At 36.0% G+C, this 17,257-nt stretch overlaps 2 protein-coding genes across 4 annotated transcripts; one reads left to right on the top strand and one right to left on the bottom strand.

The window, feature by feature from the left end:
• Positions 1-1,102: 1,102 nt before the first annotated feature.
• Set (NAP domain-containing protein SET) lies at positions 1,103-3,836 on the bottom strand. 2 transcript variants are annotated; one of them, XM_023391465.2, is made up of 5 exons: positions 3,393-3,836; positions 2,160-2,344; positions 1,849-2,062; positions 1,399-1,693; positions 1,103-1,325 (listed from the first exon to the last, which is right to left on the bottom strand). In XM_023391465.2, the coding sequence occupies exons 1-5, from the start codon at positions 3,654-3,656 to the stop codon at positions 1,306-1,308; spliced, it is 978 nt and encodes a 325-aa protein (XP_023247233.1). In that variant the 5' UTR covers positions 3,657-3,836; the 3' UTR covers positions 1,103-1,305. The 2 variants fall into 2 exon arrangements, with proteins under 2 accessions (XP_023247233.1, XP_014213305.1); XM_014357819.2 differs by having other exon boundaries at positions 1,849-2,057; positions 2,164-2,344; positions 3,393-3,833.
• Positions 3,837-6,054: 2,218 nt separating this feature from the next.
• Positions 6,055-13,933, top strand: LOC106642890 (proteasome activator complex subunit 4-like). 2 transcript variants are annotated; one of them, XM_089589491.1, is made up of 15 exons: positions 6,055-6,632; positions 6,711-7,070; positions 7,186-7,326; positions 7,409-7,589; positions 7,677-8,072; positions 8,134-8,282; positions 8,355-8,677; positions 8,764-9,754; positions 9,887-10,157; positions 10,235-10,618; positions 10,695-11,255; positions 11,340-12,249; positions 12,338-12,870; positions 13,334-13,543; positions 13,633-13,933. In XM_089589491.1, the coding sequence occupies exons 2-15, from the start codon at positions 6,784-6,786 to the stop codon at positions 13,774-13,776; spliced, it is 5,481 nt and encodes a 1,826-aa protein (XP_089445617.1). In that variant the 5' UTR covers positions 6,055-6,632; positions 6,711-6,783; the 3' UTR covers positions 13,777-13,933. The 2 variants fall into 2 exon arrangements, with proteins under 2 accessions (XP_089445617.1, XP_089445618.1); XM_089589492.1 differs by having other exon boundaries at positions 6,718-7,070.
• The last annotated feature ends 3,324 nt before the right edge of the window (positions 13,934-17,257 follow it).

Below are 17,257 nucleotides of genomic sequence, written 5' to 3' on the forward strand. Positions count from 1 at the left end.
ATTTTTCAATCTAGAGTAAGTACTTCCAGTAAAATGAAATTACAATTAAAATAAGTAAGTAATAATTTTTTCCATAATTAAAAAAATTTCTTGAAATGAACTGCACAATATTACGTGATATGTCTTAACTACAGAATTGTACCTAAAAATTTACCATCATCTGACGAAGTATAACTGGAACATTAATTTTTTTTGAAACGAATATTACTACTCATTACATTAAAAAATCAAGACGTTTTTTATGAATGTTTAAATTAATATTTCTCATTATGTATACCTTCAATCGGGACATGGCGCGAATATTCGACCGATCAATGTACTTCAGTACCGCTAATTAAGCGATGCTTTACTACTTTTGTACTTGGTTACGTTCGTAAAATTTTTCAAAATTTTGTTTAGTATTAAAAAAAAATTTTTTTTCAATAAAATGTATCTTGGTATGATTCTTAAATACAAGAATATCAAATTTTTTTATAAATAATTTGCAATGTTTAAACATTTTTTGCAGATATGTATTTAAATTTTAAGTGCTTTTTGGGTAAAATAAAGACTAAGATTTGAAAATGATAATTTATTTGTGAATACACTTGAAACACTTGAAGTAAAAACATCGACCAGTTAAAATGTTGTACAGTATGAAATTTCATTAAATCTACGTGGGATCGATGATACTTTTAACTATTAAGGTCTCACTGAAGGAAAAACTGTTCGAAACCTGTTTCACAAGTAACATTCACTAAAGATCCTTCAGTTTACCTGAAAAGAAATTCTTTGTCGCACAGTTAGTGGTTCGGATTTTATGATTTACAATTATTGTAAACTGAAATAGATGATATACTCAAAATCTCGCAAGAAATGTGATATCGTGCGCTGTCACTATTTACAATGTCGACGACAATATCGACTTATAATAAAGGAATATAAAATAAAACGACAGTTCGGAACTTCATAAAAGGAAGCTCTCGGCGCTCTCTTAAGTCTACGCTTAATGTATATTATTCAAGTTTAGATTTATTTTTTTTAAACAACCAACATTATACGTCGCACAGAAGTAATTCATACTGTTGTCAAATTGTAGACATAGTCAAAGTTTTTTTTATTATTATTTTTTTTTTTGTACGAAATTCAAGAGTTGCGTCTTTTTGCGAGCTGTGAGCATTTACAACTAAACTAACTTAATTGTAAATAGTGTTGAAAACTCTGGACGACTCTGTAGAGTTTTAAGCTGTAGCTGGAAAAAATTTTGATGAGAGATTGTCATTTCAAGTTTATGTGTCAATGAAAAAATAATCGGAAAAGAAATTTTTATTCTGGTTCCTCGCCATCTGAAAAAATAACAGTTCCATTGAAGAACATGAATGTCTTCACTAAAGACACATTTTTAATTTGACATCTTACCCAAGGCTTCACCATCTCGTTCGTTTTCTTCTTCATTCAAAAAATCTTCTTCCTCATGCGCATTTTCATTCGTACCCGCATCCTCGTCATCTTCGTCTGCTCCATCTTCCTCGTCTTCTCCAGCATCTTCCATAATTTCTACACTATCATCGCACTCAGCATCATCGCCATCTCCAATCTCATCTCCTTCTTCATCTGCACCATCTTCATCTTCTTCCTCTTCTTCGTCACTATCCATTTCCTCACCATCTCCGTCAATACCATTCTCATTTTCCATGTCTGGTGCCAAATAATACTATAAAAACATCAAAATTGAATGTATGTTAGTTACTATTAAATTTGCACTCTCAATAGTTGACAAATTTATTAAATTACTCATTTAATAAATACGACAGAATAAACTACTCAATTGGCAATCATCTAAGTAGCATTCAATGTAATTTAAATTACCTGCAAGGGATTAGGCCAGAGATCATCTTTGATAAGTTCAGCAATTTCATCTGAACTGGGATCTGCAAGGTCCGTAAACCAGTCAAAGAACGATCTAATACCAAGTGGCCTTTTTCTCGATTTGCCCATGGTTGTCTTTGCTTTTAGTCGTTTTAACAAGTCTGCGCCGTCCTTCCAACGAATTTCTGTATTTATAGATGCTGGATCGCCTGAAATAAAAAATTTATAATGAAAATGTTGTAAAGCGAATTTTAACATTTTTACTCTAAGTCATTAAAAACGAAAAAAAAGCTAATAGGTACTAAGTAAACGTACCGAGATGGAATTCCTTGGTGAGAACGTCATTTTCAAAGTAAGGGTTTTCACTGAAATAAAACTTGATTCTGTATCCAGATTTGATGTCTTCAAATTCTTCAACTTCAAGCTTAGTCAAGTAGCGTAGAGCATCTTCTTCCTCCTCTTCCAGTATTTCAGCAATTTTTTTATTATTGACAAACTGTACAATTTCATTAAGGAAAATAATATTTAAACAGATTTGTCAGTTAAACCTTAAGTTTTAAGCTGCTACCACCGATTGATTCTTCGATCGATTCCCTTTTACTGCTGTTTCGCTTGACTACGTGTTCTATAAAAATAATAGAAATCAAATGTCATTATCGACATCGGTTTGAATTTTGCATTACTTATTCTATTGGAGCTATGATGATGACGATTCTATTACAATCGAGGTTATGTCAATTATATTTTCGATTGATTACGTTTCGGCATAACAGAGGACACAGGTACTGATATAAGCATAAATAAATAAAAGTAATAAAAATGTAACTATGTAACGTCAATTAGAGCCAGGATTGATTCCCACTCAATCTATAGAGCCATGAACAAGTATACCGGGCAAAAGATGCCAGCGAAAGCTATAAAAAAAAAAATTTTTTTTAAAAAGCAGACAACAATTTTTTTATATGAACACGCTGCGAGAGCTGATTCGCACATGAACTATACTCTGGTAGTTTTTTAACAATCAATAGTTAGAGTGATCGATAACATGAATAAATACATAAATGTGTGAAAAAAAGGTAAGGTGGTGCAAAAAAGCGAAAGGACCAAAAAGACATAGTCCCGGTCACGAGTCGAGTTGTATTAGCTGGTAAAGGAACATGGACGTGCAAGAGATTCGAGCTTCGGAGATCGATGTGATCTCGGAAGAAAGGGAGCAGTCCGGGGTTAAGTAGAGCGTTTGGAGGAAAAATTAAGGAACATTAATTAGAGCATCAGCATCTCCTTGTGTGCGGGGACTTTGTCAAAAATGGCGTCAGCGGGGGCGATGCAGAGATTGAGAGAGAGAGAGCAGGTATCTGAATTGGGACGTGTGCGAGAAGGAGAGGAGAAGAAAAGAGAGACCGGCGGGCGCGTATAATCGGAAGGTGAGGAATAGGTATAACTATATATACCTAAACCTTTGCCGGCAGCGCGTACAGGAGAGTAACCATCATGATCATTATTTTTTCAACGAATAAACAAAAGTAATGGAATAAAAAGGATACGGCGGTGATCCAGAAGTTTGGTATCCTCTTGATGATGTCGTTGCGCTTCTGGAAGTAGGGCTTGCGTAGCTTGTTGTATTTTTTTTCGACTTCGAGTATCTCATCGCTGGCCTTCTCGTTGAGTCCATCAATCTGGTTCTGACAGCCGTCTATCTCCTCTAGGGCCTTCTGTATCTCCACGTCGTACTCACGGCTAACCTCAGGGCCGCCGTCACCGTCGCTCGACTCCTCGAGTTTCTTCGGCTTTTTGCTCGGCGTCGACATGCCTGCTGCCGCCTCCGCTAGCTGTTAATATGCTGGACGATAACGTCTATACTCTACACTCTACACTATACGTCTGCCGTTAAAATACGGAAGCCCGGTCACGACATCTATACATAAAAACGCAGAAGAGTGCACAAAAAAACACGTATACTTATGTTGTACGAACTATAGTTAAGTGCACGAAAGCGCGCACACAACAAGTTGTAAAGCAGACGGTTTCTATTTCATTTACTTCAGTGCAGCTTGGAATAATTGTTACATCGTTACATGGGAAAGAGATTTGTTATATATATGTATACTTTATACGTATATTTACTTTTAATTTTATCATTCTGGTAGAGAGAGCACGGTGTAAGGCATACGTAGTAATCACTACTAAGTCTAAGTAGTGCAATATGGTCCATTTTATTAAACCATTTAAGTAGAATATCTATACTTTTCGAGGAAGATTTTCTGGTAAAAGATAATTATAAACTTGCCGCAAACAGCAACGATATCGTCAACTTTTTATTTTGTATTTATAGCATTAGTTGCGGCTGGTTTATAATTGATTATATGGCTCTACTATAAGTTGTAATAATTATTTGGATCAGCGCCATCTTGCGGTCGAAACTTTTTTGGCCAAGAATTGCTTCTGAAATTCTGAAGGAGAGCTTTAGGCAGTTTAGCCCTAGAGCCATTTAATCAATTATAAACCAGCCGCAACTATTGTTAGAGATATAAAATCAAAATTAAACATTGTTTGGGCTGTTTGCGGCAAGTTTACCATTCATCTTTTATTTTAAAGTACAAATATATAAAATATCAACATTGAGGTAGAAAATAAATTGCACACTTGCCGCAAACAGCACAAACGACGTTATATTTTTATTTTACATCTGTGAGAGTAGTGGCGGCTGGTTTATAACTAACTAAATGACTCTAGAAAATCTATTGGAGCCGATCTGTTAGACTCTTCGCTCTCTTCCTATAGATTCACTAGTGTCCGCAGCGGAGGGTCTATTGGAGCCGATCTGTTAGACCCTCCGTTCACTTAGTAGAAATGCACTAGGACTAGTGTCCGCAGCGAAGGGTCTATTGGAGCCGATATTTTAGACCCTCTACTCACTTTTTCAAAATTCACTAGTATCCGCAGCGGAGGGTCTATTGGAGCCGATTTGTTAGACCCTCTACTCACTTTTTTGAAATTCACTAGTATCCGCAGCAGAGGGTATATTGGAGCCGATTTGTTAGACTCTTCGCTCTCTTCCTATAGATTCACTAGTGTCCGCAGCGGAGGGTCTATTGGAGCCGATCTGTTAGACCCTCCGTTCACTTAGTAGAAATGCACTAGGACTAGTGTCCGCAGCGAAGGGTCTATTGGAGCCGATATTTTAGACCCTCTACTCACTTTTTTGAAATTCACTAGTATCCGCAGCGAAGGGTCTATTGGAGCTGATTTGTTAGACCCACACTTACTTTGAAGAAATTCACTACGAAAATGCACTATAACAACTAGTGTCCGGAGCGGAGGGTCTATTGAAGCCGACATGTTAGATCCTACACTCTACGTTTTGCTTTCTAGCGTTATGATTTTTCGATTGTATCTAACTAGGGAAAATCATATTTAAAAAACCCTAGATTTTGAGCTCTATCCTTTCGACCTATAGGGTCCTTCCCTAGAAAGAATGATGGTTTATCGGTATCGATGAAGAAATAGGTCCCTGTCGTACCGAAAGTCAACTCACTTACCCGTTGAAAAGGACTGCCCAGTAACAACTGTCGGCAAGACAGATTGCTAGCTAACCCACATATGTCACGACCTGCCATACCGACGGTCGATATTATTCCTACTTTTCAATGGGTTGACTGTCAGTATGGAAGGGACCGTATTTCTGAATTGATACCGACAAACCGTGATTAGTATAGTGAATCTATATAGAAAGAGTGCGGAAGGTCTAACAAGTCGGCTCCAATAGACCCTCAGCTGCGGACACTACTTAGTGCTAGCGCATTTTTATAGTGAATTTCTTCAAAGTGAGCGGAGGGTCTAACAAATCGGCTCCAATAGACCTTCCGCTGCGGACACTAGCCTAGTGCATTTTCGTAGTGAATTTCCAATAACTGAGTCAGAGATGAAGATGACTGAGGGTAGAGTCTACTGGAGCCACTTGGGCTTGAGACAATACCATCAATTTTTTCTGGCAGAATTAAGTAATTAAAAATGTACCACAAGATGTACGTGTCATACTGTCATGCATGTACGCTTTGTATAATTAACCCTCTTTCATAAGAATTATACTTAAGTATATTTATAAGTAGGTATATACCTAATGACCCAATTATATTTGTATACCTATACAAGGAAATGCAGATTGTAAACTGCTGAGTGTATAAGCGCTTCCATAAACTATGTAATAATTAATTGTCATTTTAAATTGTTAACAAAACTTATGTGTGTTTGGAAAATTTGAAGTTGCTCATAAAAAGTATAAAATTTAAATAAAAAATACGACATAAATTATCAACAAATAAATGAAAAAAAAAAAAATAATCGAAAAAGAATAGTATCTAATGATGCAGATTGTTAAATAGTTTTGATGGACAGAAATGCTAAAACAAACGTGATAAGGAAATAAGTTATTAACTTAACTTGCCGTGTAGTCTTTAGTAATTTTTACGAACCAAAAGATATGTGATTCATTTGTTAATCTATTACAATTTAAAGTAGTTTCACAAAATAAGATGGGAAAAACGTGTGCAGTGACTGCCGTGCCCAAAATAAAAATTCTATAAGGTGTTGGTTTTGTTTTGTCATTGCCGTTAGCCGTTATTGGAAATATTGGTAGCTGCCTGCGCAAGACTGTCAACGTCTCCTTTGCAAAACAAAGGGTTATGGGTGGCATGAGATCGTAATATTTTTGAAAAACATGACTCTGCTAAAAATTACGTAGTAGCCACGGATTACGGATAGTGCACACTTAGGTAATAAAAGAGGTAGAGTGCATTGCCAATCTTACCATTAAGTGTGTTGTCATCCTAGGGAAGACAAGTTGTGGTAATACTTTTTTCAAGTGTGCAGACATCAAAAAGGGTTGTAGCGTCGACATTCTGGTATTATTTCTTATCAAGGTTCACCAGTTTCGAGATGAATCAATTAAAGATCCTGGTCGGCGAGATACTTAACAGTATGAACATGCCCGGCTGCCCAAAATCTCCTAGCCTCGAGCTTAGCATTTCCACAGAGAGCCTCGACCAGCTGGACCTGTCACCTTACCAGGCTGAAATTAAGTGCAACAAACTGCTACCTTATGCCGACAAGCTTGACGAGGAGGCCGACAAACTCTTCGCTGACATCAAAGCCAAGCTGGGCAAGTGCGTGATCTATGGAGATGTTTATCCAGGCCTCTATCGATGGTCATCGTTTGTTCACATGTTAGTATATATTTTTCTTTTTGAAGTCAAAGCAATTATGTATCAATTGAATGTTGACTTAACACCTGCTGATATCACGATGAACTTTAAAAAAATTTTTTTTTTAAACTTACAGCTACATTCGTTTGTATGGCTTGAGATTCACAAAGGAAGATCATATTGCTCTTGTTAAGCTGTTTTACGAGTTAATAACCATCCCTGGGCTTCAGCCCACATCACTGGAAAAGTTTGCAACTGTACTAATGTTACTGCTTATGTAAGTTGTTTAAACATTGCTCAAGTATTGTTGAGATCATTATATCATGAAACTCCTAAAATATTGATCTTACTCTTTAAAGGAAAGAAGAACTTCTCTCACCAAATGACTTGGAATTGCCTTGGAGGCCTCTTTACAAATTATGCTGGACAGTATACAATTGTACATCAACCGACAAAATGGATAAGACTATGTACAAGTACTCCATGAGCTCCAAAAATATATTAAATAATGTAGTTCAAGTATCAAAGCTGTATTTTCCCGTATGAAAATTGAATTTCAATTATTTACACATGTGTATACATCGATATAAATATATTGTTAATTTTGTTTGAATTTCATTATTTCAGTTAAGTGCAACTCAAGAAATATTAGATGAAATAAGGCCTCACCTGTATCCTTATAATGAGCATGTTGACATGTATTTGAGCCTTTTACGACGATTTCTACCAGTACACTTACCTGTTGATCATCACAGCATAGGCCATGAATTGTGGTTTCATGAATTTATGGAATATTGGGAAATTCAGCTTACAGATAGTACATATGAAAATAAAATGATGCATATTATGGCTAAATTAGCATCTGAAAATATTGGCTACATTGATTGGAATCCATACATTCCCATTATGTTTTCTAGATTTCTTTCTAGTATGAGCATGCCAGTGAAATATAAAAAATTGGGTCGTGATTTTAATCCTGAACTTGATGGGTCTCTCATAGCTGAGTGGATAGCATCAGTTCTGGTAAGATTTTTCATAGTTTTGGTAATTATTAATATTTCATAACAGCAGCTTTCATTTCCAGGGTGATAAAAGTGATGCTCAAATTTATTTGGAAAAGTTTTTGAAAACAGTTGAAACATACTTTCACCCTGCTAATGTTGGTATGTGGTCTTACAAACTTTATTGTTTGTGGAACGATCTTCCTCGCTTCGTTTCTACAAGATTGTACAGGTATACCAAAACATATGGAAGAATTTATAATGGGATTCTTCTATTTTATTCAAACAAGTTTTTAATTTCCAGAGAGCGTTATAAGAAGGAATCGTGGAAAATACCAATACCTGATAGTTACAAACTTACAGATGCAAATATTGATGATTTTGTTGCTAGCATGATGCCAATAACCACGATTGCCATTTTCAATAAAATGTCTAGATTGAGTTCATCCAGTGCAATACAAGATTTGGCTGCAATGCGACCTAAAGTTGTTATTCCAATGGTGCTTGAAAAACTATATCCCCTCCTAGAAGACAATACCACGGAACGTAATAAATTGGTTTCCGTATTTTCTTGTCTATCTTCGATGCTCCGACCATTAGTTTTAGGTCCCCGTCACTTTGATAAAGGTACTTGTGGTTGTTTGTTTTTTTTTTCAATTTAAAAATTGTACTTAAAAATTTGTTGAGCTTATAAAAAATTAATTTGTTTTTAGCTTATGCATATTCTGAGGGACCTACCCACGTACTAAATCTTCTGTACGCGGCCTTGTCTGGGATAGATATGAATGAACCTGATAACTGTTTTAAAGCAATTAATTTAATTAAAACGTGCCTTTCGTTGGTTCCTGTAGTTAACTGTTCCAAGTCCAAGTTGGAACGAAACGAAGAAGATAATTTAATATGCGAGCAAACAGCCCGTTTCGAGGACTTTTTCCTACAATTCATGGAAAAAATTTTCGCTCTAATAAAATCAGGGTCTCACATATCGGTTAGAATTGATAATACAAAGGCGGTACAAATGGACATGTTCGAGACCATGGCCAACCGGGCGTTAAGCGATACTTTTTACGTGCTTTTGCAACAAATGAACGATGATTTATTTTCTACTGCCTTAGAAAAGCTTTACTCGTTTGTTAGAGAAGAAACTTTTGAAGTTAAAGTGGCTGGCCAAATGGTTGCAATGATTTGCAATGTCTTCAGTATGAAAAATGGCAAACTAGTTCTTCGCGCTTTTGTGCCTTACCTTACAGAAAGGATTTTGAGTTACTTTGAGGAGGACCATGACACTGTCGGAGAGCATCTCGAAGATCAGTTACTTTATCCATTACTAATACTGAAAAGCATACTTGATACTCAAGGAAGTGCCATCCTGCCACACTTAAATACCCTTTTACCAGTCATCGACAAAGTCGTAATGCTGGAGAACCATGAAATAAATAAATTAGGCTGCGATTTGTTGCAAAGTTTGTTCATATCACTTTGTAACTTTCAAATTATATGTTGTGAAAATAATACCGTCGATGGCGAGGAATATCCATACTGGGAAGACTGGGGAAACAGTATGGATGTCGACTCAGCTCAATTAAGGTGGTACATACCTGGAGAACAAGAGCTAGCTGCGACTGAGAAACTATTTCACCGATACTTCTTTCCTGCTATAGATAAGATCCAGAATTATATCAACGGAACGATTTCCTTATCTAGGTAATTTTATTTTTACGCTTAATTGCCGTAGTTGGTCCGTTTATCCAATATTCGTGGAGATGTTTATAGATAACATTGAGGAAAATATTTTTAGTAATCAAGAAATAAACTATAACGATGTTTGATTTACAGAAATGAACTTCAAGTAAGGTTGAGAATTATTTTAAAATGTTTAAATGGATGCGATGTGATATTACCTCGTTGGAAAGAAGAGTTTATACTCAGCAAGGGATCCGAAAATTGTAAATATGAGTTTAGACCTTACATGGGAATTGACTATAAAATAACTATGCCCAATGGTGACAATGTCAAACGTTTTGTCGCCCAAGTTATGGGTAATATTCAAGAAGTTATGTTGAAGAATATTGAAGATAATACAGATTGCTTCAACCTTTTGTTAGAGGTACCAACCACTTTAATACGATGCATAATTTTTTTTTTTCTTTTTAATATATCTAATTTATTAACACGATTTTATAGATTTGGAAAAACTTGAGCTGCAATCCAATGAGTTTAATGATAAATGCTATCCAAAATCGTAATATCATGCATGCGCGAAAGGAAATAGTCAGCATGAGAATAAATGGTGATAAGGGTCTTTTGCCAAGTATTTTACAAAAATGGGTGCATCTTCAGCACGAGTGGCGGGAAGCAAATGTCATATGCCCATTAACTAAAACGTCAAAGGATATCATGTTGAACTTGTTCAAGTTGAGCATAAATAAATATAAAGAAATTCGTGAAACAGCTATGCATGTCCTTGTAGTAAACATGGAATGGTTTCAATGCTCCCGTGAAGAATTCGTTCCCTATGTTGTGGAAATCCTTCAAAGTGATACAGAAGCTAACGAAGATGCCTATGTTGTAAGTAATATGCTCATTTTTTATGTAATTTTTACGCATCATTTGTAATGATCTTACAATTTTTTTGTTATCTTAGGGAGTTTTGAGTTTGATTGGAAATTTAAATGTAAATTTGCTGAAAAACAATTGGCAACTGTTACTGAAGCTGGTACCAGCTGTGGTATTGGCCAAGCCAACCGAAAAACTAGAAGCTATTAAAAAACTTGAAGAAATTGCCATGCACATCAAACTTGGATACTCAACGACAAACATTAACTTAAAGGTATCGGATAATTGCGTGAAGGCAGCTTTCGAACTGTGGAGCGTTGGTCTAGCCCCATCGGAGTCGCAGCCAGACAAAGAGACTATTAAAAGTAGACTAGCTTTCGCCGAAGATTTGGGACGTGAAAATTTACAAGCATATAACGATTTATTGGAAAAACTGATCAGTGCTGTCTTAAGCGGGAACCTCCACTGGCGACATCATCACATGGCCACAGATTTCATTGCCATAATTGCCCATCCTGAGTACTTACTGCCGACTAAAGTAGTGCGATATTTCCTTGGTGCTTTGATTCACGATTCCATTGACGAGAGGCGCTTGGCTTTAAACATGATGGTGCAAATATTGTACCAGCTCAAAAGAAAGCATCCAAAAGTGAATATTATGATCAATTTTTTGTTTACAATTGAAAACTTGAAATATCAAAAATTCACGCTTAATGATTGAACAAATTTTTAGATAACAATTGACGTTCCCAATCGAGATAGAACACTGACACCGGGAATCAGAGCTGACAACGAGTGGTTACTCTATGATGCCTCCAACTGGCCAAGAACGGCGGAAAAATGGGACAGTCCGTGCTATTTGCACAACGAAAGCATAGGTTTTTATGTGTGGCCAAGAACTCTCGAGGTTTACGCGCCGTACGCTAAGCAGCCAAATCTCGATCGTAAAGTTCGTCAAATGTGCGAGCAGGAAAAAGAGGTCGACGCGTTTTTCTCCGACGCGCAAAATATCTCCCAGCTCATTAAATTCCTGAGCATGGAAGATAAAAAGGACAAGGACGTGTTCAGCCATCAACGCTCCCGGATGTTCGAGGGACTGTTTCGTAACCACGGTGACGATCACTTGGCTCATTTTTTGCCGCATCTGCACAACTTGGTACAAGACACCAGCGAGAGTTCGCAACGTTGTGCGGCCGAAATAATCTGTGGTCTGATCCGCGGTTCTAAGCACTGGCCCTTCGACAAGACAAAATCAATGTGGGACGAACTCTTGCCGATCATCCGGCTTGTTCTTGACAACACCAGCATGGAAAGTATGACCGACTGGTTGACTTGCTTTACGCATGCTATGAAGAATCGCGATCCCAATAGGTTGTTTTGGATGATCGAGTTCATTAGAGATGAGGCTTTGAAGAGCGATCGCGGCAAAAATACCATTAACGAGCAAACGAAACTAGGAATTTTAAAGCAAATCACTGAACACCAATACTGGCGCATGAGTCTCTGGCTCGGTCGACTACTGCCGGACGTCAGATCCTACTTGTACGAAAATCCTCTTAAAGGCGTAAGGGACAATTTGGCTCCAATATTAGTCAAGATATATACCTCGCACTTGTTTTATCAGAGAAATGAGAATCGTCCAGGTGGGTAATCGTGCGGCGCACTATTATATGCAATGTTGTCTATGATCTTGGTTTCATTAATACACTGATTAATCGAATTACTCACCAGAATGTCCAAAAGTAAGCGAATTCATTAATCCCAATCAACCGCTTCTGCAAAACTTGTTGGATGAGAGTTCTGAGAATGGCCGAAAATTTCTGCATACATTGTGTTCAATAACTACCGAATGGATAGTCTCGGTTACCTTTGAGGGGGGAAGCTTTTTTGATCTCTATCCTTTACTCGTTCAAATGGAGAACAGTGAAACGCAGTATCCAGAGCTCGCTGAAATCTGTAGGAAAACGATAGCATATCTAGCCACGTCGTATCTTGCAGACAGCATTCCAGTTGCTCTCAAAGCTATTAATGAAACCTCAAAGAGCAAATCATGGTCCGAGCGAGTCAGTACCATACATTTTATTGAAGTCGTACTATTTTACAACATGAGCATATTGTGGAGCAATGAGGACTGGATGGAAAAGATTCGCTCGATAGTTTTGAGACTGATCGAAGATGAACGAGTTGAAGTTCGAGAAAAGGCTGCCGAAGTTCTCAGTGGAATGCTGCATTGCACTTTAATCACCAATGAAAAAGCTCTCTTGGTAAGATTTAAAAAAATTTTTTTTTTGTTCATTTTATTGAAAGATTTTGCTCATAATAATGGTACATTACGTACCTAGGCCAGACCATTATACAAAATTTGGTCAATCATTAGTATGTTACTTTTTTTAAAGATCGCTAATTTTTCAAACCTACTTTATACAGAAATACCGGGGACCATTTTTCCATTTCATTGTTCAGCTCTTAGAGTCTCATATTTATTGTTTTCTAATCCCAAGCAATTTATTTTCTTTTCCCTGTTTTAAAAAATTTTTATACAATCATATACGCACCATTTCATTTCTTTTTTTTTTTTTTTTTTTTCTTTCATACAACCCTATAAGTACATCTTAGTCTAGACTATATCAATCCTTCATAGACATGTGATTCGACAAATCGGTTGAAATTGAAAATATAGTCTCTTGTCAGTTCGAATCGTTAATTGAGATTTGTGCACGATGGCAGGACAAATTTATGAAAATGGCAAAAAAGAAGGGGCGGAGTAAGAAAAACGAGTCCAAAATTGCCGATTCAAGTGAAACCATACGTCTGCGGCACGTCGGTGTACTTGGCATGTGTGCTTTTATCCAAGCTCATCCCTACGACATTCCTCAAGACATTCCCCCGATATTTGAACACTTGAGCGCACACCTCAACGAACCAGATCCTATTTTAGTAAGAAAATTATTTTTTCTTGTTCACATAACTGTGAATGATTGTACATTTTTTTTTTTTTTTCAACCAACAAATATTGTCTCTTTCAGACGACAATACGCAAAACGTTGAGCGATTTCAAGCGCACTCATTGTGATACCACGGCTGGACTTCAAGGTCTCGCGGAAAAGTTGACTCCGGAGCAGTTTGAAATTCTACAAGATTTAAACGTACCTCCTTCGTATTTTTCATAGAGTAAAGTGTATATACATTTTTAATTGACGGTAAGGAAAAGTGATGCATGTTTTTTCCTTCAATCGATCGTTAAATATTTTTCTACCGGTTTGTTTGTTGAATTGGAGTTATAGTACAATTATATTTTATAATAAAGTTAGATTGTTTCAAAACTTATCATAATTGATTCATTAATTTTAAACACGCTCATCAACTGAATCTTGCATATTTACTCCCAAATGACATAAAAAATTATTTCCTTCCTGATTATTGTTTTCATGAATAATACAAGTATATGATGTACATTCGTGAACGTGGCGTTTAAAATATGCCATTCGTAAATTTGGAGGGAAATGCAACGTAAGTTAAAGTTAAAGAGCGCAACAAAATACAATCGTTTTTTTATTATTATTAGTTTTCAACCAAATGGTCCAGAAAACCGACTCGATACAGTGATCATTGTCTTATACCAAATAGTAATAGGAGCATATATAAATCTCCATAAAATTTTTCTCTTTTTTACATTGCTTTACCTTACTCTATTAGCGACGCGATTCGCATTCCAAAAATACTGAACAATTTTCATCTTACAATTCAAATGTTAATAAAAAAAAGGTAATATATTATAAAAAAAGAAGAAAAAAAACATGGAGTACTTTTGTCATACTTCAAAGCAAGTATTTCAACTCACGAAGATGGTGGTCTCGGAAAGGAAGTTTTAGTTTAACGGTCGTTATAAAAATGCCTGCTTCCCTTTTCTTATTACTCGACACCCACGCTACACGTATACATACGTATTTAAGGGTCCAGCAACCATACTTTTTTTCTCTCGTTTTTTTGCCAACTTGCTCATATGTATGCTTCTCGTAACTTCTGCGGGATCTCATTCCGCCAAAAAAATACCAAACGAATGATGTATGCCGAGGCCGCGCGTATATATAGATACCATGGCAGGGGAGTAAAGCTGATCTTCACGTGATTTCCTGAGAGCGCGCGATCGCATCATTGTCAAATAAAAATATAATTACAAGGCGGATGGCTTTTTGGCTCTTATACGTGTATTTACATCGCATATTATTGATCCCCCGATATTTTTATCATTTTAAATGGAAATGTGATTGAGGACTTTTTTCAATCTATTTGGTAAATTCTTGTTTTTTTAGACAAAATTTTAGGAAAAACAAATTTAGGCACCCTAATTTGAAACAATTGAATGTTGCACATTTATTGTTTTAGTACTTGATTGATGAAATCTAATCTATCTGAAAATAACAAAAATTTTTTATTTATTTTTTATTTGGTGGACCCATTCGCGAGAACCTCGTCACTGGCCCTTTTGATTAACGTTTGTCCGTATCACTGACGAAAATCGGCACACTGACGTTATTCCTGGAATACTTTTCAGGTCACTTTTTCTACCATCTCGGAGACTAAAGGGTCTTTTTATAATTATCATATTCGCCGTTGCGTCCGAAAAGGGAAAGACGAAACAGCAAACGGAGATGCACATGTTACCAAGAGTAAGATAAAAAAAAACAATTTAGGGTAAGGGAACATAAACGGTGTCTCATGTACAACTTATGCTCATAATATAGAGACACATGTCAGATTTAGCTCTATGGGGCTAAAATTTATCATTTTGTCCATCACTTGTGTTAAATAATCTAATAATTAATAATACAATCCGTGTACTATCGGAGCAGAGGACTTAGCAGAGTTAGTTCCCGAGTCGCAAACGATTTTTTCTTGTTAAAATATTGGTTTAACTTTTATTACATATTTTTCATTCTGTTTTTTTCTCCATCCCTTATCATTATTGTAAGCTATTTTAATTTATTATTAGATTTATTAACAACGTACTAATAAATTATTAAATTTTTTTCGCCGACTTATACCTGGTCGAAAATTATTGAAAAAAAATAATAATAATAATAATAATAATTATAATAATAATAATTGAAATAAAAAAGAATCATTTAAAAAAAAACGATGAATGGTGACTGATTGATCAGTACGTCAGAACGTAATGGAATTGAAATCCATTCAATTTATTTTACTGCCAGCTAGCTGATGAACACAAATCGCTAATAATTACAACATCGCGACTCTTTTCGTCTGTTACTCAAACAAGCGTCCTCTTCACAATCGTAAAATCGAAAAAAATAAAATAAAATAAAATAAAGTGAAATAACTGAAAAAATTTCGCCGAATCGCGCGTGCGGGCGACACAAGGGCGCGCAACATTAACCAGTAGCCTTTTACCGGATAAAACTGTTATAGTGTGCACATGGGCATATTGTATTTGGGGGGACGAAAAAAAAAAAAAATTAAACAGACAGCACGTGGCTGTCAGCATGTGACAGGCTGTCGTAAAAAAAGAAAAAAAATAAAAAAAAAACCATTAAGAGACGAAGAAAGTAATTAAGAAGGGCCAAACAGTGAGAAGCATGTACCACCACACACGTTCGCCGGATGAAGAAAGAGGACTCTCTTCTCCCTGATCCCATGATATACTCTCTCTTTTTCTTTAAAGTCTCTCTATTTTTCCCTTAACGTGCACATACACACACCGGCGGGTTATACCGAGGGTGTTCCATAAAAAAAAAATCATCAGCTGATTCTATGTGGTTAAAACTAATTGAAATTTGATGTATTTAATATGTGCCTTTGAAACTGTTTTATTCAAAAAATATCAAGTCACGAGAAATGATCTTGGCTATCTTGGAAAGTTAAAGTAGTAATTTGTTTTTCAATGCATTCAGATTCTACAAACAAATGTGTACAATTTTTTAAAATAGTAAAAAATGGCATTTCAAGAAAAAGTATATATTCTTTGTCAAATAAAATATCGTCACAACAACTCAAAAAGAAATAGTAAAAACAATAGTTTTTTACACTAATGTGTTGAGCACTATTTTCCCTAATTAACGAGAGCACAGCATACGATACATGAAGATATATGTAGACCAATTTTTTTTGCCGTATTACGGCAGAAAATAGAGAAATCTCAAAAGATATAATATTGTAATCTTACATTCTTTTGTGCTTCTTTTTTTTTTTTTTTTTTTTCCCCACAACGCCCCAAATGATGAAAATTTTATTGAATCGATCAAACAATCGTGTTGTGGATGAAAAAAAGAAAACGAAAAGAAAAATTCAACTCTTTCTGCGATGTAAAATATGAAAAAAATCGTAAAGTCAATAGCCATCACTTGCGTTATTTCGTTGCATTACCCATGTACCTATGTACCCACATATGAAAACACAAGAAGCTACAAAACATATCGCACGCATATTTCCACACTTTGCGGGCTCACACCATATATTATGCTCGCACAAGCTACAGTTCATAATATGTGTATACACACACATTCGATTTCTCTCTCTCTTTTAAAACAGAGGCAAAGACGTCGGGGCGCGCGCGGAAGATCTCGCGTTCAGTCAGTCTTGAGCCGCGCAGCCTCCCGGCCTCGTTCCTCTTTGAAAACCCGACCGTAAACC

The sequence above is a fragment of the Copidosoma floridanum genome, unplaced genomic scaffold (assembly GCF_036245765.1).
Source record: "Copidosoma floridanum isolate Cflo_tuat_1 unplaced genomic scaffold, Cflo_Japanese_pri ptg000009l, whole genome shotgun sequence".
Classification (NCBI taxonomy): domain Eukaryota; kingdom Metazoa; phylum Arthropoda; class Insecta; order Hymenoptera; family Encyrtidae; genus Copidosoma; species Copidosoma floridanum.

Bases quoted from the DNA above. Each gene is read 5' to 3' on its own strand.
- Set (XM_023391465.2), bottom strand. From the start codon at position 3,656: ATGTCGACGCCGAGCAAAAAGCCGAAGAAACTCGAGGAGTCGAGCGAC. The intron at 2,063-2,159 runs GTTTACTTAGTA...TAAATTTTTTAT, and splicing joins AAGGAATTCCATCTCGGTAC to TTCAGGCGATCCAGCATCTA. The intron at 1,694-1,848 runs GTAATTTAAATT...ATGTTTTTATAG, and splicing joins TCTGGCCTAATCCCTTGCAG to TATTATTTGGCACCAGACAT.
- LOC106642890 (XM_089589491.1), top strand. From the start codon at position 6,784: ATGAATCAATTAAAGATCCTGGTCGGCGAGATACTTAACAGTATGAAC. The intron at 12,250-12,337 runs GTGGGTAATCGT...ATTACTCACCAG, and splicing joins GAGAAATGAGAATCGTCCAG to AATGTCCAAAAGTAAGCGAA. The intron at 13,544-13,632 runs GTAAGAAAATTA...TGTCTCTTTCAG, and splicing joins ACGAACCAGATCCTATTTTA to ACGACAATACGCAAAACGTT.